General features: G+C 40.5%; 1 protein-coding gene across 1 annotated transcript in view; it reads left to right on the top strand.

The window, feature by feature from the left end:
- adgrl3.1 (adhesion G protein-coupled receptor L3.1) overlaps positions 1–24318 on the top strand; it is a 113363-nt gene that overhangs the window by 20817 nt on the left and 68228 nt on the right. The window contains exons 3-4 of the mRNA XM_034130465.1: positions 11139–11304; positions 18333–18546. Of these exons, the coding sequence (XP_033986356.1) occupies positions 11145–11304; positions 18333–18546 (374 nt within the window). The 5' untranslated portion in view covers positions 11139–11144. The remainder of the gene's footprint in view (positions 1–11138; positions 11305–18332; positions 18547–24318) is intronic.

Below are 24318 nucleotides of genomic sequence, written 5' to 3'. Positions count from 1 at the left end.
AATCTATTACAGAATGGAAATACACGGTAACATTGTGGTCCACCCAACGCTCCTTTGAATTACTGTATTTTCAATGCATCTGGCCGCCCTGGTTTGTTGATTGGAATACATCTGCTCACAGGGGATATGAAACTGCAATAGGATCCAGGCCTCTGGCGTGCGTGATTTGAATATGAAATGATTAGATTATTGATTTTGGTTATTTGGGTCTCCCGCCTTGAGATGATATTGTGGCAGCGCAATCACCATCGCTGACATTTAGCACTGTGTTTACCTTTGCTGTCTTCATTGATTGCTTCAAAATCACCACCCATACATTCTGCTGGAGCTCATTGTATCATCATTTTTATGCTATTTCAGAAAAGTGATGAATACAGCTGATCAAAAATGCAACAATTGTGGTCTGTGCCGATGCAGAAAATAACCACATCGCCTTGCAATCATGGAGCAGAGGTTTCTTACATGCTTGCAATTCAAACACCATTGAATATCATTATACTGATAGTGGATGCGATGCAAATGGGGGGTAAATGACTCAAAATACAGTAGGTCTTTGACATATGTTTGATAACATACAAATAATATTTATAGCTTTCTCCATGAGGCTGATGAGGGTTTGAACCCTAATCCAATCATATGCCAAACCAATTTTAGATCCAGAATGCTGAAAACTAAAGTTCAGCCTACACCCAACAGGGAATGGGAATACGTCTTGATTTGTATATGTTAATGTTCCAGGTATATTTCTTGCACTGAATCACCACCGCGGCGTCTCTTTCATTCTGGTAAGCTTTGAAGAAAAACAATCTCTTCTTCAATTTAGATTTTCCATTTAGTTTCCGGAGAGAGAAGTGAAATTGTAACATCCAACAAAATCGTTTGCTGACAAATAGTCCCATATCACTGTGGACATCTGTCGTGAGACATTTTACACACATCACTGCTCAGCCGCCAAAGAGACTCACATAGATTGTAGTGTTAATCTTATTCCACTATGTCTGCAAAGGAAATATTTATTTTTGTGTCCAACAGCGCATTTTCTTACACAGGAGCCAAGGTGACAGTGTGCAAATGAATGTACTCTCCTCCTATCTCTCTCATTTTCTCAACAGTTAGACAATCCAGAGCTAAGTGCCTCCTTTTATATTTATACACCAGTGTTGGTGCTTATGCATTATTAAGTTATGAACAGGGCCCAGTAAGCGCACCAGAAAGGCCTTTTTGAATAAATATTTCAGAACTCTGATATACACAGTTCATATCTGCTCTGTAATGCAAGAGGCAAAGGTTTGGTCCTCATGTTTTATGCAGGAATCACTTTTTTTCTGACTGAATTAGTGGAATCTACATTTGGACTTTTTGAACTGCTGAATCAGAAAAATCTTTGAAAGTTTGCATGTTGTGTACTGTAAAAGTATTTTCAGTCTTGCATTTGGAAATGGAACAAAAAAACCTACCGCCTTAGTAGGGGTCTCAATATCTAGGTCCCGCAAATATTCTTAAGTCTTTTAATGTGAGATTATTTTGAAACAGACAACAATGAGTGTGTAGGACCTAAAGATGGCAAACATGTGTCATCTTCTTAACAGAGCAAAAATAGGGAGCTGGATTGACATGGCGGATGAAAGAAGGGACAGAGGAGGCAGCATGATAGAAAAGACACAATAAAAAAAATATATATTGTGGATAACAATACATGAAGGAAGATGGCTGATCTGAAAGAATTGATTGAAATGTTATAAAAAGCTCGAGAGTAGGCGAAATGGAAAGATTTGAGCGTATTCTCCTGTTATAAGCCTGTCCCTTTCATTAGGGTTTAAATCTAGGCCATGTTTGTCTTGATGCAGCATCACTCACTGCTGAGGTGGCTGTTCTCTGTACTGTACAGGACAACTTTATCATTCTCTCTCACAAACACAATCGCGCACACACAAACTTTGCCTCTCTCTGCTGCTGGCTTTAAGGCACGGCTTTGACGGATCCATTGTGACAGTACTGGGTTCACAGCACAGTGACAGAGAGGAAGAGAGGGAGATGGCGGTGGGGGAGAGAAAGGGTGGCATGAAGGAGAAGACAGATGAATCAAAGGGAGGAAAACAACAGCAGTGGCAGTGGAATCAACATCACTGCATCTCTCGCTGACATAATTGATTGCATCAGAGGCAGTTTTGTAAACCATTAACTTCCCCCTTATGGGTTACTTGGGTGCAATGCCACGCATATTTGAAAGGCCTCACATGCGTGTGTGGGAATATGTATTACTGTGTGTCGTGCATATTTTTATGGGCAACATTTGGTGGATTTTTACGCATTCATTTATTTATTTATGCTTTGCTTTCCTTGCTTTTTCATTAGCTAACTAGTCATGCACGAATCAGCCCTCTCTATCATGACAAATGTTAATAGCTATTAAACATTTTTTGCGACAATGGAATTTGCTTATAATTATAATAATTAAATACTTTAGTGCCTAACACTAGCAGAAGGCTAAATACATACACAAATAGTAAAGAAAAAAAAGGTTGTTAAGGGTGAAGGCAAACAAAAAAAGTAGTAAATAAATGCAAATATTGCACTCTGGAAGGACAATCTAAAGGGCATTGTAATTATGCTAGTTAGCATTTAGCAAAACCTTTATTTCATTTCATTTCATTTCAAACCTTTATTTATCCAGGTTGTATCCCATTGAGATCATTGATCTCTTTTTCAAGGGAGACCTGCAATATATATTTATATCTGATGTTCCTCTTTTTTCTGAATTGTAAACATAATTGGTATAATGGTGTTGCCTCAACATAGATTTGACAAAGATAGAAATCAGATTGGAGAAATCCTTGCTAATAGTAAAGCGCTCAAAACTAGTTGGAGTTCAGTTGTCAGTTTTACGTGTTTTTTATTTTAAATGTACATTTTTATAGCATAATCATTTTATTATGGAACAAATGTCGAAAAGTCAGATTCCAACTCAGTTTCTGCTCTTTTGAAAATATATTTGCATTGTCATTTAATTACAAATGTCCTATTACATTAACCAATCTTTGTTTAAGTATTTGACGGTATAGGGAGGAAAAAGTTAAATGCCTAAGGTTATTAACTCGCTTTAAGATTCTCCTCGGCTCTCTCTGATTTCTCTTGGCACTCCCACTCTCTCGCTGCCTCCCCCCATTCTCTGTCTCCATCCCTTTGTATCTCATCCTTTATCCCATCTTTCCATCTCTATCATCCTCAGCCATTTTCCTGACCTCATCTATGCTTCTCCTTGTTTAACTTCTTCCTTGTCTAATATCCTTCATTTCCCCTCCCCTCCCCTCCCCTCCTCTCTTGTCTCTTGTTCTCCACTATTCCTCACTCTATTCTCCCTCTCACGTCCTTGCCTTAGCCGTCTTGTCTCAGGAGGGAGCGATGCAGTGTAGAGTTGATTGGACTGGAGCATTAGAAAGTTCAGAGCAGAGCAGAGCATGGTGTCTGTCTAGCCGCCAGGCAGTGAGGAATCAAAACAGCAGTGCCTTACAGACGAGGTCGTCGTCGGTTGATTTTCAGGGTGGTTTCAGTGCATCGGATTTCTGGGAGCGTCCTCAGAGCAGCCAGAGGCAGCCATGCGGAAACAGCAGTGGTCCGGTCAAAGCCAGAGCCTCCCCCAGACGCAGTTTTTCTGACGGGCATAGAATGTCTAACACGGAGGAAGAGGATGAGGTGCGCAGCCAAAAGCTTTGAACTATTTTAGTGTGGAAATTCTTTTAAAGGGATACATCTCTTTAAAGTATAAATGTTTCTCAGGCTTTTTGCAAAAGAGTTTACATACAGCCTTGCTCTGCTCATCCAAGTTCATTATACTCGATCATATCATATACAAATTGAATGAAAGATTCATTGAAAATATATTTTGAAAAAAGCTATGAAAAGGCCTAATGGAAATGTAATAACCAACAAATAGGGGCGGTAAGACATCAACCATTATACGACATATGACTAGACAGAGTACTTAATAATACTGCCATTATTTTCTCACAGAGGACCTTGATTTGAAAACCACAATGACCAAATGTGACACTGATGGTGGGGTGGTGACCATACCTTTAAGGGCTTACTCTCTGCAGTTCTTTGCTGTGAAGCCACACAAAGGATTTACAACCAGCGCGTATGAAATATATTGCCAGGCAGGCCACCTTATCTTTAGGGCAATGGGGACAATTTGTGCACATTCCTACAGTGAACCCACCCCCTCACCCACCCACTCACAGTCACATACACACATGTGCACTCGCCTGTGTGTCTATCCTATGCCTGTTAGAAAAACAGCCAGTGGGTGCAGCCATACTGCATCTGGCTGTACCGACCGGCCGAATGTATAGATTGAAAATGAGAGGCACAAGCTGACATGCGTGTTTGTCCTGTTGAGTTACGATTTGGTCAGCACAAACATGTGACATCAACTCGTTCTTAATTGTGATTTTAATGTGCTCCGAGGGGGCTTGTATGGGCACTACCCCCATCCCAAAACACCCCAACATGCAACAGTACGGATACATGTTGTGGCTGACATGTCAAGACTTCATATTGTTGTGGGTTGACAATATGCTACCCAGAAGCCTCTAGTCACCACCGCAGGGGCCAGTCGCCGCTAATCAGTATCGGCATCATCAGCACAGGGCAATTACGAGGGCAGGCCTTCTACTTAAAATCACTCATCTTAGTGTGTGTATGCATGTCGTATTTGTGTGTGTTGTTTGCATTGTGCTCATAAGTGTGTGCCGGTTGTTTTGCGTCTTGTGTCTCATTACAGGTCAAAAGGCCAGACTCCCACCAGATCGCATCCTGATTAGTCATCTCTTCAGCTGATTTCTGCAAATTAGCTACCTGAAGTTGTGTTGGTGTGTGTGAGTGAGTGTGTGTGTGTGTGTGTGTGGGGGGGGATATATATATATATATATATATATATGGTCAGTAATCAAAATTCTCCCAGCCTGCCACCTGCGCTGATGATAATTTGCCACACTACCCATACCCACTCACACACTCTGTCACCCACACAGCCTCATTCCATCCTACTCCATCGCACACACCACACACGCACACACACGCACAACACACCACACATACACAAATGGGCCATAGTGGTTAAACCTACCCTAGCAAGCCAACTGGAGGTAATTTACCGTAGCTCGGCGGACACATGCCATTTTACTGAACACGTTGCATGGCCCCCTGAGCTTTGTTCCGCTCAGAGTTCTCTCCAACAGAGCAAAGAATGAACAACTGAAGAGACTAAAGCGAGGGAAGAAAAAGAACAGGGTGAAGAAAAACTAAATGGAGAAAATAGCCAGGGGAAAAAAGAATGCATAAACTGCAGAGGTTCTTCCAGTGCAGTTATAGCCGCCTGCATAACAAATTGGTATACCTAAATTCATATTAAAACAATTAAAAGGTATATGCATCAGTGCATTTGTATTGCTTTCCAAAAACATCACATTTTGCCTGTTGACTGTACTTCATCAACAAATATCTTGAACATAATTTCTTCAAATGTAGGTGTTTTTCTTATGATACGCATGTTGTATTTCAAAACCTTCACAATTCAATAACCCCATTTGTTTCCACTCTTATTAAGGAGAACATTTACTGTTACAGATAAGAATGAAAAATACTAAAATTAGAATCACTTTTTTGTCCTTTACACACGTTCACATAATATTATTTTAGGAATATGCACAGGGTAGACTACTATGGCAGCATGGACATATTTTAGACTCTGCCTGGAGGCTGAGGGAGTGTAGGGCATCTGGTCTCCTAGTGATAAGCATGTGTGTGTGTGTGAATGTGGTGGTGTGTGTGAGGGCGCATGCACGTGCATTTGTGCGTGCCGTGCGTTGACATGGTAGCCCAGTCCGGTCAGCACTCATTAGTGAAAGAGAGAATCCCCGAATGAGGGGTGCTGTGACAGGCAGGACTCTCTCGTTAGGGGACTATGCACACACACACACACACACACACACACACACACACACACACACACACACACACACACACACACACACACACACACACACACACACACACACACACACACACACACACACACACACACACACACACACACACTCACAGGGTCAGACTGCCTGGGTGCACACAATAAGCCCAACATCAATTAGTTCATGGATGCATGCAATATAGTCTGTGAGTGTAGCAGCCCCAGCAACAGCTATGTTAATGCCGACCCTGTAGGAAAAGTAGTTTCAGGGCAGGAAAATATAAAACACAGAAACCAAGTGACTTCTGGGAACAAAACTGTCCCAGTGTGGTGCCCTAAATAATAGGTAGTCATTGAAATAATAATGAACTGCATTTTAAAAGATTAAACTTCAAATCTAATCTTAAAGTATATTGTGTCACAGATGTTGTGAGTCTTATACGCTACGAAGTTTGTTGGCAAAACAGTCTGAAAAGAAGAAAAAAAAGAATGTTTATATTTCTGGAATAATTAATTGCCGTCTACCGAGCAGATCGGACTGGGGCAGAGATGGATGCAAACAGCAGGTAAAGGACTTTGATCTGGACGGCCATTTGTTTTTGTCTGATCCTGCTTATTAGTTGATGTTTTGCTCAGTTTTATGCAGATGCTGCTTATCTGCCAGGGCGGTCCTCGTGGGATGTAACTAGCTCAAGATCAGAAATATAGAATTGATTTAAAATAAAAAGCTACATAATTTCATAGTTTTAACCGTAAGTGGGTTCAGATGGAGCATAGTATGTTTGCCAAACCATATGCGAACGTGTGATAATACAAGGTGTAAACGCAACGCATATGTTCTTTAATTAGCATCAGCCTGTTTATTCATAATATATTAAACAACGAACACATTAAGATAATGGAAGGAAACAGGTTAGAGAAAGTGGGAAATGCTTAAGGCGATCACTATTGTCTATGCAATAAGGACTCTGTAGATGGAACATGTTTTAACGTCATTATCCAAACATATGGGAGTATGTCGCCCTGCTGAATAATGAACATAACTTGAGTGATTTGAGTTTCGATTCTTCCTGGATCGCTCAAGGCGGTAACACAATTATTGTCTGGTTGAGACATCCTGAGCATGGTGGAAAATGATAGGGTTAATTAACTGATGGGTGAGATGGTGGCGCAGCATACGGGGTGATGGAATAGCTTTTGAATTATGGAACAGTGGAATGCTGTGGCTGGTGGCGTCCTGCCATATGTCAGCATATGCCTCCTGTGTCTAGATGGGGACAGCTGGTCAGATTGCTCATGTTCAACCGGGTTAGGGACAAATCAATCAAAATGGGGCAGCTTGTTGAGTTGTTTAAGCGGAAGGAAGAAAAAAGTCTATCTATTGTGATACTATCAATCTGGTGCCATTATGGATGCACTATCCATCAAATCAGTTGCAGCTCCTTATGTCGAGAAAAGTTGAATACATTTGTAAGGGCAGCATTTGAGGGTATTTTGTAGACAGTTGGAAAGAAAGAAAGTTGTTGGATTAAGATTTTGACCAGTACGTTATTGAGAAATGTATTTTGTATGTCAAGACACCAAACTGGTTGAATTGATGTCACATGAAAATAAAAGAAACTTCAAACATTGAAGATGCACAGCATGTCCATGTTTTTTCTCACAATAGCATAAGTGTTGTTAGATGTTAAACTTGTGAAAAGCAATGTTAGATAAAAAGCGTGCTTCAGCTTTTGGTAAGCCTTTCGAGAGTAGCCGTTAATTGTTTTCTGTCAATAGATCAAAGGTTGTATTTTGAACATGAACCAAATAATTACTTTTTAGTCAATACAGATATATATTTGTTAGTATTCAGAGCTTAACATTTTAATTCCAGAATATTAAAATGAACTGACTGGATAAAATGGTATTTGCCTATTTTATGCTGGCATGCCAATTGTTTTCCTACAATCACTTGGCTAAAATACATTTCAGCCTGTTTGTTTTTATCACAACAATTTCAAATAGATTTCCAATTTCAAAGATTTATTTTGACAACCCAAAAAGAACATAGTCAATAAAAGCCCCAGATGACTACACAGCTATTATCATAGTGATTGTCTCTGGTATGGGTCTGTTTCCAGAGATTCAGAGCTGCAGTGTACATGTGCCTCTGGGTATATATGTCTCTCTGTCCTGTCTGCAGCATGAGGCTTTTTGTCATTGTAGATGTTCAGAAGATGCATTATGCATATCTTGTACGTCTCTGGTGGTTATGGAAAGGTCTGCGTCATTCTGAAAATCTGGCATTCTAATAGCAATAGTTGTAGCTTTCCAAAAATATCTAAGGGCAACGCTGTGCCAAAGCAGATATTCACCATCACAGCATGGCATGATGGAGATAGCTGGCTATTGTCTTAGTCTCTGCTGGGCCAAAATGATATGGTCACACTGATCAATAGTCTCTGTTACACATGATGTATTTCCCATGGCTCTGGCTGTCAGCTTTACTCCATCTGTCCCCGGCTGTTGCACATTTCTGCAGTCCCTATTTCTCAGTGTGACACACATACACACAAATGCTACTTGGCTGGGTATGAGTTCCCTTGAGAACACTAAACATTTAGGCACAAAACAGAACTGCTGTTACCTTTGAACTACTCCCATGAAAAATTATGTTTATTTAACATCAACTATGTTGATTGCGAAAGGACAAAAGGTGATTCAATGACACTTGTGAAGCATTAAAATATGAGAACAACATACACCTCCGCCTTTTACAGATAATATGCATAAATCTAATAGTTTTTCATAGTAAAAATATTATTTTTGGAGTGAAGAAGGATATTGAGTTAATTGTCGGTTGATCGAGTGGGCGAAAGAGCGTGTGATTGAACAATTCTGGTCAGCTTAATCAGTTTAGAAAAAGACAGAGACATGGTGCCTACCAGTCTGTCACTGCTATATCTAATCTTTGAGACCATGCTCTTATTAATTGTTTATCGCTGATAGACCATGAAATGAACAATTAGATTGGAACATCAATACATTTCACACTTTGATGCTGATGCGGAATTTCAAGTGAAGTGAAACCTAATACAGGCAGAAGCATCATTATGCCGGCATTAGGCACCAACTTGTTGTGTTTCTCTAAAAGCGTTTAGTATTACATTTCCTTTACAGATTTTAATTAATCTGCATATGGTCTATTGTTTACCGTTATTGTTAGTGTTTATTCAGTATCATTTCGGCTGTTTTGGAGCTATAAATGCTACAGAAATATGTGTTTTTGTGCATTAGAACCAGTTAGAGCTTAATGTGAGATAATTTAGGACACTTAAATCATTAGAAAAAGGAAGAATAACTTAATGAAATCCCTAAAGCCCCTGTCACACTGTCCCGAAATTGACACCAGATGGACACACGATAAAGGAAATGTTCAAATTCGGCTCTGATCGTAACAACATCGGGCCATTCATGAGGGCATCTTAATCCATCGTATGGCCGCCGGTGGAGTTTCTCAGGCTCCGGCAGCAACTTCGTGAGCGGTGGCAAAATCTCTGGCATGCCAAAAAATTGCAGAAGGACCTTGCGAAGGTTCATTTTCGTGTTGAATTCGTGTGTCCATTTTGCCCTTTGTAAGGCACTCGTGAGTGCATCTTGTCAAATTGTGTCATCTTCGTCTGATCATCGGTGCCATCGGGCATTTTTCGCCTCACGAAGACAATACGAAGGAAACAAGAAGCTGCCCGATTGTCTTAGGAAGGCAACACGACTACGTGAAGCCCTCGCAATGCCGTTGTGTAGCCATCGTATTATAGTACGATGACATCAAGATTGCATTTATTGCACAACAAAATCATGTAAACATATTATGTAAATAACCCAATTTGTGTTCTGTGAAACTGAAAAGGATATTACATTGTTTTTGTTACTTTCGTTGCAGTTGTATATCTTAAAGGTAATTTAGGTTAACTTCCTGTTTTATTTAGATGCTTTTATTTTGAAGGTGAGTTTACGCTGTTGACAGGAAGTTGTTGTTGCTATGGAAACAACATGACAGAGATAAGTAATAACTTCTAATCTACATATAAAGACGGAGAAAGTAAAGAATAAAGTGTATGTTTAAATGTTAGCACCCCCCGAAGAGGCACAAGCTCTTACGTTGAGTCTGGATACATTCTAAATCATCAGTAAAGTCTACGACCATATTTCCGTGTGTTGTTTCGGGTGCCATCGTGTGACCTTCTGTAGGCATCGTACTTGCTTCGGGGGTTGCTTGGCTGTTGACCAAAATCGGGACCATCTTCGTGCGAAATTCACAATTCCATATTCGTGTGTCCATCTGGTGTCAATTTCGGGACAGTGTGACAGGGGCTTAACTAATGTGTGTGGGAGTAGAAATATCATAATGTAAATGTTTGAAATCTACTCTGTAACAATGTATAATGAAGGGATCAGTTTGATGGTTATCGACCTTAGTTACTTTCTATTGATTGACATGTCTAAATATAGAACACTTGTAAATATTCTATATAGGAAGGCACTGTTCACCACCACTCAACCCTAAATCTGATTTGACTTTTCTCATATTATACCTATTCTTCATACTTTAAAAAGTTGTTTCATATAGCCGGTATGGATCCTTTGTGTTATTATTATAATCCTTCTTAATCATTCCATGCTCTTTGTATTTCTCTCAGCATCGTTTAAGATAATTATTGATTAGTGTCTAGTCTACTATGGCATGCCTAGAGGAAGCTGCATTGACCTAAGTGAAGGGCTGTTTGTTAAGGCATTAATCTACAATGAGTATATATAGTAACTGTATATCAGATAAATAGTTTACTTCCATTCACTTTTTAAACGTAATGTTTTAAGCAGTTTTATCGGTATGATCAGTAAGATCCATTGTTGCTTGAAGGATATATTTCACAGATGCAATTTGCAGTTGGTTGTCTGATATGAAGCTGGGAAAACTGTTTAGGAAATGTCGAAAAAACAAACTTTAATAGCGAATTCACTCATTAGATGTTTAATGGTTGCTAAAGATAATTGCATAAGGAGCTAAGAAATGTAGAAGGGCAAATACTGTCTATTGTGATAGCTTATATATTCCTAATACACGAAGATAAGGCACCGTGTTTAGACGTGGCATCCAAGTGAACACATCCTCTCTGTTTATTTGCAGGCCTGTATGGTGTCAGGAACACTGAGCTGTGAGAAAAACAGCTCACCACAACACCGTCTGGGCTCAGCAGGAAGTACCTCCATATTTACTTCCCGGTCACCCTCAGACGTCATGTGGACCAGATGCCTGCTCTTCGTCTTCACCTTGTTTGCTCCCATTGCCATTGGTAAGTGAAAGACCACACACAGTGCACAAGTACACAACATTGAGGCTGCTTTAAGTGCTGTTTTGTTGAACTGCAATTGTTGTATGGTGTTTTAAATATGTTTGCTCCGTAATATAAAACCTGATTAGAAAAAATATCTAACTATTTAGTTTTTTTATATAATTGCAAAAAACTATTTTGGTTTATATTATTTTTTTAAATAATTTGATAAATACTGATGATGAATATAAATATATTTTTTTTACAATTGCTCTACTGCTTGCTTCTTATCCTCCTTATCCCGTGAAAGAACAATATCTGGCTCTTCCTCAATAATTTTTAACATAATCTTTTTTATCCGCTCAGTGCTCTGTTTCCTGAGGAATGGTTAAAGATGATAGGAAGCAAATCCCATTGTCCCCTGCAAGGACATGCCGTAAAAAGTATTTTTAAGACTTTAGATGTACATACATTTATAATCTAATTAATACATACAAATCAGCATTTGAAGAACATAAACATTCTTTCTTTATACATTTGATCACAAGTCCTCTCGGGTGTTGGAAAGTTACTTTAACATTAAAGGTAGGGTAGGTAAGTTTGAGAAACCGGCTCGAGATACACTTTTTGTTATATTCCATGGAATGCTCTTAATATCCTGATATCAATGAATATCTTAAGTGCTTTGGCAAAAAATCCAAACAAAAATGTCATCTGTGGAAGCCGTAGTACTGTAAAAAGCACGACCAATCATTTTAGCCGGCCCGGCTAAAATAACTGGATGGCCTACCTGCCTGTCAGCCTTCCATCTGTGCACAAACTTATCTCGTGCCCTCATTGGTCATGTGCGCGTTCGTGTGTGTTGGAGGAGGGGCTCTGTAAGGAAGTGGCAGATTCTCTCCGGTTGTGTATTTTCAAATTCTAGCGATCTCGAGCCGGTTTCTCAAACTTACCTACCCCACCTTTAAGATAAATTACTTATTATATACCTGAACTGATGGAAATACAAAAAAGCTGTTGTGGCAAGGACATGGGGCGCCCATTAAAGGTATCAGGGCACCCAAGATGTTGGGTTTGAACTTGTAGGCAGCCTACTGTTGCAGGGTATAATGATTATCTATAAATAGCTTAACGTAAGCCACGCAAACTGCAGGCAACACTATCATCCTCAAAGCGAAGCCATTATTCATGTAAGGGTTTTTGACATGTCAAAGAAGGAGAAGGACAGGTGTGAATTATACAATTTACGATGTCTGATATCAATTTACATGGTATTGTTCCTCCTGGCTCACTGTCACACTGTCATGGCTAACTGGGATGCTTGGATAGAACAGAGCCATCTTTAATGTCATTAGTAACACCTGTGCTGGTCTAACTATGATAAATCAGCTAAGATAAAGGCTTATTATAAAAAAAACGTTCTAGTCTTCCTAATATCTTCTCAGAAAACAAATTGTACAAGTTTACTTCTTCAAGTTTAGATTGACTTTGTATGCAAACAACCAGAAATGAAGTAATGGCTCTCACACACACACACACACACACACACACACACACACACACACACACACACACACACACACACACACACACACACACACACACACACACACACACACACACACACACACACACACACACACACACACACAGGGTCAGACTGCCTGGGTGCACAGAATAAGCCCAACATCAATTAGTTCATGGATGCATGCAATATAGTCTGTGAGTGTAGCAGCCCCAGCAACAGCTATGTTAATGCCGACCCTGTAGGAAAAGTAGTTGCTCCAAACACAGCAGCTGCAAAACCAAGGAAACACTTTGCTCATTTACACATATCTTCTATCTTATTGCAGTATACATTAATATCTTTCTCTAGATATTCATGCTTTCTCTCTCACACACACACATTCTCACTGCACACACACATGCACACAATGCAGATGCCACCCCAGTAGGCAGTCTGTATGTTTCCTCCTCTCCCCTGTGATGGTGGGCTTTCAAGACTCCAACAGGGAGCGCTGGCCCACTTGGACTTAATCCTATTAATGGCTACTGTCAATCATACTGTTGTGAGGAAAACACACACACACACACATACACACACCCAAGCATGTAAGTGTTCACTGCTACTGACATGCATGTGCACAGATGATTTACTTTAAATGATGAGATACTGTACACCCAGAGGGACACAGATCCTCTCCTAAACACACACACACACACACACACACACACACACACACACACACACACACACACACACACACACACACACACACACACACACACACACACACACACACACACACACACACACACGTACACACTGACATAGGATGTGCTCACAAGCAGCCACACAAACACTAAGAGATTTGCTTTAACACCAGAAGATGAGTTTCAGTCCAAGGTATTTGCATCAACGTCTAGAGAATAAGTCGACATATGCAAATCATGCTGTTTATACTTAGTAAGGATTAGTTTAAACAAAGACAGTTTAGCTTGAGGACCCACAGCAGCAAGCACTCCATATTTTCCACCGAGCCGTGTCGTGTCATTATTTCAGGGTTATTTGAAGACAAATAAAAGAGAAAAGCAAAGACAGACAATCATAGTAACATGTTTTTTTCCTTTTTTTCCCTTGGGTTCAGAGAAGATTTCTGCCGTGTACACTGGTTAACCTGAGATGGCGTACTTGTTTATAAATCGGTTTTGAACACTTATATTATTGGGATAAATTCCCTGTCTCTGCAGAGGACATAATACAACTGTGGGCATTACTGAGTATTAAAGATAAGGTTGATGTCTTTTCCTGGTAAATGCTGACAAGAAACATGTAGAACAACAACAACCAACTATGTATTAATCATTTCGCAATACATTTGAGCCTATCTGTGGTAGTCTATTCCTATTTCAAAATGAGATGATACTTAAAATAGCTGTGAACTGTAGTTTTAGCTGTGAAAGAATAACCTACACTTCAATATAAGTACATTGTCCAGGGTCAATACTAATAATGAAACCCAGCTTTATATTCTGGATAAATAGTTTTAAACAGTTGCACTCTCTAGCATAGAGGAAAAATGTCAGATTTTGCAGGCAGTATTTGTTAGTAGATTTAACTCATTTGTATTTTCTCATGGGATATACTGAAAGCAGGAAAAACAACATATCAAATGTTGCCAACCATATCCTTATTTTTGCGCTTCAAAAATGTGGTGGGATTTTTATAACTCATAAGACCCACTTTGCAGACACCAGCAGCGGCCAAATGCTTTGGCAGTTCAAGTGAGAGATCACCTTTTAAATCTCTCTCCTCTTCCCTCTCACCCTCTCCTTCTTTCCATCTATCCACCTCTTTCGCCACTCTCTTGTTCTTGGCCCAAATGTAAAAATCGATATCCTTTTGTTTCAGCCCCCTGAGGCAATGAGAGTGTCTGAATAAGATTGTCTGTACGGTCTGGGCCTGCCAAGTTTCTGTCACCACTTACACAACTAATGACAGACACATTAACATGCACTTGCCAGCTTACACACGTTATTGCATGTGTGCAAAGACAAAGGGCTAAATATTGGTGCGTTTATGTGTGGATTATGGGTCTCTATCAAAATGGACTTTGTGATTGCACCTACTAGTTTGTGAAAAAAAAGTGACAGAGATATGCAGAGCGAGTTCTTTAGAGGCAGGTGAAACACAGTGCATGTTTTATTGGTGATGATATAAATAGATAAATTAAACGGTGACAGACGAGACAGGACAGTTTGTGCGAGTCAGAGAATTTACTGCCGCTCATGAAGGCTGAGTGGCTTTTAATTGGACTACAGATAGACCCCTTATTTGAATTGTGTGTATGTGTGAGAGTGTGTGTGTCATAATGCTCTCTTTATGCCCAGCGGGGACCCTGTGAGGCAAAACTGTAAGACATCTGATCCAAAGCCAGTCTAGACGCCTGCCTTACAATACGGTGTATTGATCCACTACGCTTCAATTAACCCTCTCTTCAAAAATTACATTCATGCTCACGAAGGCGGACATGATGCATTGAGAAACGTATTAACTAACACTCATACACACAACACAACACAATAATGACCCACTGCCCTAAGCACTCCCCTCACACACACACACAAAATGTCCTTCAAATCTTCAACCACTATCAAGAAACATATCGTATCTGAAAGTATGCTTAAAGTCTAATCATAGCCTGTAGTCATATCAGAGGTTGCGCTAGACTTTTTCGCTGCCCGTCAATTTGACGGACAGGATCGTAACATTTCCGTCAAAATCCAGTATTACCCATCGGCCTTTACACAACTCTGACGGGGGGGTGAAGAGCACGCTGTCAACTGTTAGCGCCGTGTTATGCATGCCCACTGCACCTCGCGGGAGCGCGCACAGTGTAAAGCCAAAACTCACAGACATTTCAATGATTTGTACGGCAAAGTTAGGTTTGGAAACGGTATCATTTCCTTTTTGGCGGGCATGCATAACACCATAACACCGGAGCCTCGCTGCGGGGAAACTTTGGCGCTGTTCCGAGTTTGTTCGAATCTGTCAAAATGACGGACTGCTTTCAGATTTTTCCGTCATAGACGGAAAATATTCGGTTAATGCGACCTCTGAGTCATATACGTGTGTGTGTGTGTGTGTCTGTGTGTGTGTGTGTGTGTGTGTTCATTATAAAGGATATTTTCAGTAAATGTCACTTATATATCAGTCTTATCTCTAAGCTAGCGCCTGTTATTATTGATGTAGTGCCCTCAGGTACCAGCACCACACACTTTTCTCCCTCTCCATGTCATCCCTCAGAGCATTTTTATGTGTACATATGTGTGTGTGTGTGTGTGTGTGTGTGTGTGTGTGTGTGTGTGTGTGTGTGTGTGTGTGTGTGTGTGTGATGTTGTGAAGGGCAGTATTAAGAAGAGCCCGAGCCGAGTGTCATTGAGCTCATTCAGATTCTTTGCTGCATTCGTGTAACCATGACGCCCCTTCAGCCAATGAGGGAGCCAAGGGAGGGAGGACAGGGTTGCTATGGTTATCATGACAGGGAGAGCAAGTAAGGTGGTGCCGTGCCTCGGATGTTATAGGTCTGTGTGATGAATTGCGGTTAGTCGCCTGTTCAATGGGTGTGTGTTCACACGTATGCGAACATGTGTATGTGCATTTAACACACCTTGACAAGATGAATTCTACGATACAAATAAAAGCGATGGAGCAACAAGCAGTCACGATCACTGGGCGTGTAGCCACATCCTAATATATGTTATTTGTTTACTCAACAGGGACAATGTATATTATGTATATTGCACTAGATATAGCTACAATTCTCAGATGAGGTCAAAATATAATGCTGTGTAAAAATAAACACAATCAAATCTACCTTACAATAACAGTAGGTCGAAAGTAGCAACGCTGAACAAAACAAGCAAACACCTGAGCTGATAACCTATCTATCTATCAAGGGAGGATGCCTGATGCTCCCAGGGCTCACTGCTCTCAAGAAACAGAGAATAACAACAACCAAGCTGCACCACAACAACCAATATCCCTGGGTACATCCAGCCCCAAACCATCAATATCAAAGCATGCTACTGTAATCAAAATATCTAATCTGGTCATGACAAACTAACAAAAGAGCCATATGTGTTTAATTTATTTCATTAGGTTGAAAATAAATCAGTATGGGTACCATGCTTTACTTTTAGTTTTAGTTTTTGGGATGGCAATGGAGTTTTATTTCAAATATACATCATGCACATAATTGTAAGCAGGATAATATAAAATACCTGAATTTAAGTTAGATTTCAAAGAAGATAAACTAACCCAAGCTTTATCGTTTAACATATTCGTTGTCTTACAATAAGTCATGCAAACTATGTTACATTGACTGATTAATAGTCAACACAATTATTTTACTAAGATAGGTACCACATATGGCAAAAAGCGATACAATGACATACTGGTTGACCACAAGAGATCAATTTTACATCACATTAAATGATATGACGAGTCAGCAGGAAAGGCTATGTGTTATTGATAACATCAAAAATGTCTATATTCCTAGCAGTGGAGTAGGTTTAGATTCCAGGTGTTGGGACATGGCATACTGGATACTTGATGGAAATTAGCCCTCTTTAAGGACATTTGTTTCAACTATGCTTTTAACAATGACAATGTCAAAAAGGTCGGCCATGTATAAGGTCTGAGATGTGATAGCATCACCTGCTGCAAGGTGAGGCATGCTAGACGTATAGCTGCAAAAAAAAATTCTGCTTAATTTTGATGTGGTTTTAGCTTACAGCGTGTGTTGTCTCAGATGGGAATATTTAGAGCATATGTCCCATCATCTTTGCACCACAGGCAAAAACTGCAGTGCAGAGGCTGCTGCAAGCTCCCTTTGTGAAGATTGCCAGGCATATAGGATATAAGATATCTAAACTTAATTAGTCGATGGCAGCTTGATTGCCGTTTTGGTCTGTTCAGATGTTTCATTATCCAAGACAGTCTTCACCAGTTCTAATCATTAAACAAGCAAGGAAGCAAAGCAGCGGCAGTAAAAAAAGATCCGGGACAGATCAGTGGTTTCAATCTCATTGGAATTAATGACAGGTTTCCTCTTTCAGGACAGTAAGAGTGGATGTACAGTTTGCCGCGAATTTGAAACTTCTGAGAATAATTAGGCATTGCCATCTTTAAATAATCTCTGCAGCACTAAATGCCTGTTAACATTTCCATGCAATTATTCTCTATCTAGAGTGATGTCCAAAACTGCTAACTGCAAAACAATAATTACCAAGTCGGTTCACTCGCGACAGTGGACATGCCCTTATGAATAATCTTCTGTGATGCTATTGTTTTCACATAGTCTGGATAATTAGTCTATATGACATGGGTACAAATGCAGTCTTAGTTGAACACATTTTATGCTTGTGCAATTTAGTCCTCCAGTGCACATATTTCAAAGACAGGCATAAAAACTAGTAGCACGTTTCAGTATAGCAGGGGCATTAACCTTGTACCAATGTGTATGTGTTTGTGTCTTTGTTTCCAGCCGGTGGCCGTGCCCCTATCCCTATGGCAGTGGTGCGGAGGGAGCTGTCATGTGAGTCTTACCCCATCGAGCTGCGCTGCCCCGGCACTGACGTCATCATGATCGAGAGCGCCAACTACGGCCGCACCGATGACAAGATCTGCGACTCGGACCCCGCCCAGATGGAGAACACTCGCTGTTACCTGCCTGATGCATACAAAATCATGTCTCTCAGGTCAGTGTGTGTTTGAATCAGTGCTGCAATGTGTTTTGTGCTTCGAGATAGCTCTTGTGTAGAAAGGTTGCCGGAAGATTCAAGATTCAATATTCAAGGCTTTATCGTCATGTGCACAGTAGCTACAGTGTAGATATGCCAATGAAAAACTTAAGTCATGCATTATACAACTGCATTATATTTGTTACTGGAAAGTTGTATTTCCACATTTATATTTTCCTCATCCACGTATATATATATATATATTTAACTTTATAATGCTATTTTATTTATATTTCAGAAATATTTTGGACTGTTTATTTCTTGTGTCTTAATTTCTCTTATATTGCCTTGTTTTTTATGCTGCTGCAACGCAAACATTTCCCGAATTTGGATCAATAAAGTACCTATCTATCTATCTATCTATCTATCTATCTATCTATCTATCTATCTATCTATCTATCTATCTATCTATCTATCTATCTATCTATCTATCTATCACAGGCTCCTCCAACCGTGCAACATGAATATGACATGAAACAAATACAACAGATAAAATAGTGCAAGAGAATGTTTTGAGATGTGCAAACATGTAAATACAAATACAATTGAAATAGAAATAGTGCAAACTGTATAACAACATTTGATAAACACATTAAAATAATGAATTCTTTGTATTGTCAATGACGTCTGACTCATGGTGCACCTTGGTGCAAAATGAACAAGGCTGGCACAAAGTATTTAAATTGTTATACTTGTTTTGCACTGCACTAGAGACACCTCTCAGTCCAGAGATCCAAGCTATAGGCGTGTAACTGTTCATTTAGTATTCATCCTGCTAAAGTATCAATTGTGAAGTTCTGTATTACTCACACGTAACCCACTCACCAAGTTGACAGCAAACAACAACAACGAAAAAAAAACAGCACAACAGTGCATCACACCTGTCAGACTTAGAGTAACAGAAACAAGGAGAGAGGTGATGGGAAATCTGTGGCAACCAGTTTAACCTGTGAGCCCACCCGGTGCTCGCAGTTCCTGTAGAATGCCCTACAACTGTAGAACCTTATCACACAATGGAAATGACTCAGGTGACACTTCCTCCAGCTGGCCAGTGTGATAGGCTCCTCTCCTGACAGCGTGGTGAGGAGCACAGCAACGGAAGACAGGGAAAACGCTGTAAAGAATTTGCAGTTTATAATCCAATGAGAGTTACATTTAGGCAGGGTGATAGTGCCTAGCAATCATTTATTTCTAGCTATTAGAATAAATGGTCGGATGTAAGTCAAAGCCATATCCCAACAATGATATCAAACACCACAGTGTAACTACATTAGAGACAAATAATTGAATTTGACAAGTTCTACGATAGAATAATGGTGTTTTTAAAAGTGTGTTCTTCTGGATTACTCTAATAATGGTCTCTTTTCAACCGATCAGACCTAGGTTGCATTCAATAGAAAATATAAACACATCCTTAAATGCTTAAGAGCTGCAACATGTATGCATAAACAAACTAAAACCTGCATTGTACATACAGCATCACTTCAAACACTTCACTGTTCATTCCGCTACTCCTCCAAACCCCTACACTTTAGCAGCTGCTCATCCACCTCTCTCCCTTTGTCGCTCCACCACACAGCGACACCCACATGCTACTCTTATATTCATCAAACTGTGGCAACACCTTACAGCTACAAGATTAGATGTCCAAACAACATATACAGAACAAATATACATGTTCTACACCAACAGAAAGAAAATGTGTATGTATTGAGGGAGTGAAGCAGCTGTCAGACTGTTGCACCATTTTACTGTAAAAAGTGATGTGAGTAAGGTATCATAGCTATTTTAGCCAATTATATCCTAACCCATGTTTAAGAGTGAGTTAATCTCATGTCCATAACTTGATAATTAAGAGTTTTTGTCTTACTTTTACTGGTACAGGCTATACATTATGAAGCAGTGGTCTTATGGTGAGCTGTATTATGCATGGCTAATTCTTTGTTTCACGCAGGTATAATGATGAGCATTATCTGGCAATGATTGTAGAACAAAAATAGCAATGAGGGGAAAGCAATGCTCTGTGAAATTAGAATATCTGGTTGTAAATAATTCATTAATGTCACCATTAGTGCCTCAATTTTTCAGATCACATTGAGTGCTCTTTCCTGCTGTCCCATTGTTTTCTCTCTCATCCTTTTTCTGTCTCAATATTGCTGTCATCTTCCTCCCTGTCGCCCGTTCTGCTGTCTCTCTATCAAACCACCTGTCTGTGTCATGTGGCGCTGCTCTGATTGCAATTGCTTTGGCCTGGCTCGGGCTCTCCACTCGCTCTGGCAGCTGCTTGTGTGGCCACTCTCCTACAGCCCTTGCCATACATAATTTATACACATGCGCAGCCACACACACACACACGCAGATACACACAGCATGTGCCACACACAGCATACACTGCCCAGAGGCTACACCAGACTTTAAGCTCCAATTAGCAGAGCCAGAGGCCAAACGTAATCTTGAGGGATCCTCTATGGAGGTGACTCAGACCGGAAACAACTGTTTATCACATATTGTCAGTATGTGTTTGTTGCAAATAGCTGTGAATGAGCCTTTTTGTGTATCGATGCATACAGTAAAGTAAAGATACGCTCATGCAGTGTGTTGCATATTGTATGGTCGAGTTGAAGGCTGTATCGGGGTTTTTCCACACATTGCAGTTGGTTTGGGTGTTCGACTGTGAGTTTTCTTAGCTCTTTCCCATACTCACACCCCCTCTTCTTCAGTCTGTTTCAGCCTGTCTGGTTTCCACTCTCTCATTCCCTCTATGTCTGTATCGTCTCTGGTTTTCAAGTCCAGCTCAACTGGCTGATAAAATCAGAGCATGTTCCGCCTGCCCAGTGTTTCCTCAGTATCACATTCTCTCTCTGTTTTCCTCTCTACCACTCTCCAAGGCCTGTGTGTGTGTGTGTGTGTGTGTGTGTGTGTGTGTGTGTGTGTGTGTGTGTGTGTGTGTGTGTGTGTGTGTGTGTGTGTGTGTGTCCATACCACATAATTGGTCTTGATATCAAAGCCTCATATCTCCAGAGGGTCTCACAAGGCTTCTCAGGCAACCTGGAGAGGACCTGATATCGCTGCATTTCCCAGATTATCTCCCCATTGGGATACACTGGGTTGAAGGGGAAACAAAGCTGTGGCCATGAAAGTTACGCCTAATCTGTTTTAGCGATATACTGGCCTCAGTTCAATGACTCACTCTGTTTTATTGTGTTTCGAACTGAAATGCCTCTCTTTCAAAATGGCTTCTGAGCAATTTAGTTTTAAGGTAGTTTCCTGCCTTTATTGAATGTAAAATGATCATGCATACATTACTCTAATCTTTTGTTTTGTTAGGCTCAATGCATTGGCTTGAGTCGCCTCTAATGCACTATATGTGTTTTCGTTAAAAGTTTGGGATCACATTGATTTTTTCTGTTTTAAAGAAGCCAAGCTGGCTACATCGTGGATGTTGTGGTCGGGTTGAGTATACATTAAAGTGTCACGGGGGAGCGTTATCTCAGGGTAACAGAAGCATTGGAAGGTTCGGGTTGTTCAATTCTGCACAGGAACAGAGCTGAGAGCCAACATGGTGGAATGCCTGCAAGTTAGAGCCATCTATTGACATAAAAGTGACTTGATGGCTCCTACGGAGATGCTTCACAATGCACTCCTTGTCCCTTACTGATACTTGAGTGCTTCATGGACCGAATACCTTTCAGCGCACTCTCTCGTTCCCTCTCTCCATCTCACACGCGCATTCTGCCACTTGAGGCTGGAAGTGTGGACATTGAAGAATGTGTAGACAGTCCACACAAACTCTGTTTTGCGTCCTCTATCAAATAGTCTACAATGGTAGAAAATGCCCCTCCCATCTTGTCCCCTTGTTAGCCCTTGTCCCTTTCTCTATGTCTATTACTCCCCCTTTTGCCTTTCTTCCCATCTCTCTTGAAGTAGTTCCTCAATACAAGGGGGAAACCACACAAAACACAAAGTAGGGGAGTCATTCCCCCTTCTCACTTTATTTCTCTCCTTTGCTTTTGGAAGTGTTAAATGACACCATGTTTAGTTTCCAATCTATGACTCTCTTGGCATCTCAATTTTCGTCACTCCAGTTTTTTCTCCTGTTTTCTCATTCCTCAAATTGCTTCTCACCCCCTACTTCTCACATTCTTTGTCACTTTCTTTTCTTCCTCACCATCTGTTTTAGTTTTCATCGCCCTTTCCTGTTTTTCAATTCACTTTTTTTCTTTTCCCCTCTCAGGGGGAAAGGTGTGGTAGAGGCTGAAATGCATGGGCTTATTGGGTGCAGCTTGCTGCCTGTATTTTACACTATGTGTTCTATATATTAGCACCATTAGGAGAAACTGCATTAGAGCCAGGACACAGAGACATCCATCTCTTAAACCCAAGCCTTTAGCGGCCCCAGGTTACCAAGGTGCACATCAACGATTACACATGCATGGATTCATAAACAGGCGTAGTTGATCATGCATGCATGCTCATACACTTGCACACATGCATAGACACACACTCGGAGAGAAATTGAGAGAGTTGCTCATCAGTTCCTTAGCTCGGTCAACTTCTTCTGGCAGCCTGTCTCTTTGGAACAGAGTCTCAGCCTTCAAAGCACTAGGCTAGTGTGCCAGTGTGTGAACCATTTGTGTGTATAAGTGTGTGTGTGTGTGTGTGTGTGTGTGTGTGTGTGTGTGTGTGTGTGTGTGTGTGTGTGTGTGTGTGGTAGAGAGCCTGCACCCGTACGTTTGAACCTTTCACGCAGGAGACTGTAAAGGAACCTCTGAAGTTATTTTCCCTTTGACTCTCTGAATTATAGGAAACCACTTGAATCACGGAGTGCAATCTAGTGCTAGCCATGTGCTGCAGTCCAAGACTTCGTAACCAGTGAACTATGTCATACAGTCTGCCTCTTTTTCTTTTTTTTTAATCAGGCATACCTGCACTTCATCTGTCTTCTCCATTTGAGTCTAATCTATCTCTGTAAACACAGATGAAGGAGGGAAAGGAGGAACAGATGATGACAGACACACAGATAAATGAATGTGCTACACCCAAACATCCATCTTACATCTTTGATCATTATTCCAGCCCAGTGACTCTAAGAACAAAAACAATATTATCTGCTAAATGGAAATGTTGCACTGAGGCAATTGAGGCTGTGACTAGTGTGTGTGTATATGTGTGAGTGTGTGCATGTGTGTGATGCCTTAAAGAGGTGGACTCACCAGGATATGTACACTTATATATTGGTATTATATCTTCCTCATATTTTTTCAGTTTCAGTCTGTTCTCTCGTCTTTTCTTCTCTCCATTAACTACCCTGCTTCCCACCGAATGAGGTCATATCTGGAAATGTCCTACTTGAGTTAGTGTGTGTGTGCATGCATGCTGCCAGCCACCCTCATATAGTCACCACAGTTACAGGAGATGCCCTACAGCACCCTAGGGGCCCAACTGTCACCCTTGCTCAGTGCGGTAATTAGGGCCCACACACATACATGCATATGAACACACACACAAACACACACACACATATCTAGATAACACTTAGAAGTGGAGATACACTTAAAGATGGACAGATTCTGGCACACAGTCAGTCCGGAAACACACCTACACAAATTCGCCTTCAGATAGGTGACAGCAATGAACACAATTGTTCCATTGTAAGCATATCATTATATAATATTATTGTCCCTTACACATTCACACACAAATATATATTCACCCTGACTGACAGCTGTG

The sequence above is a fragment of the Trematomus bernacchii genome, unplaced genomic scaffold (assembly GCF_902827165.1).
Source record: "Trematomus bernacchii unplaced genomic scaffold, fTreBer1.1, whole genome shotgun sequence".
In the NCBI taxonomy this organism is placed as follows: Eukaryota; Metazoa; Chordata; class Actinopteri; order Perciformes; family Nototheniidae; genus Trematomus; species Trematomus bernacchii.
This window is presented reverse-complemented; position numbering and strand designations above follow the sequence as displayed.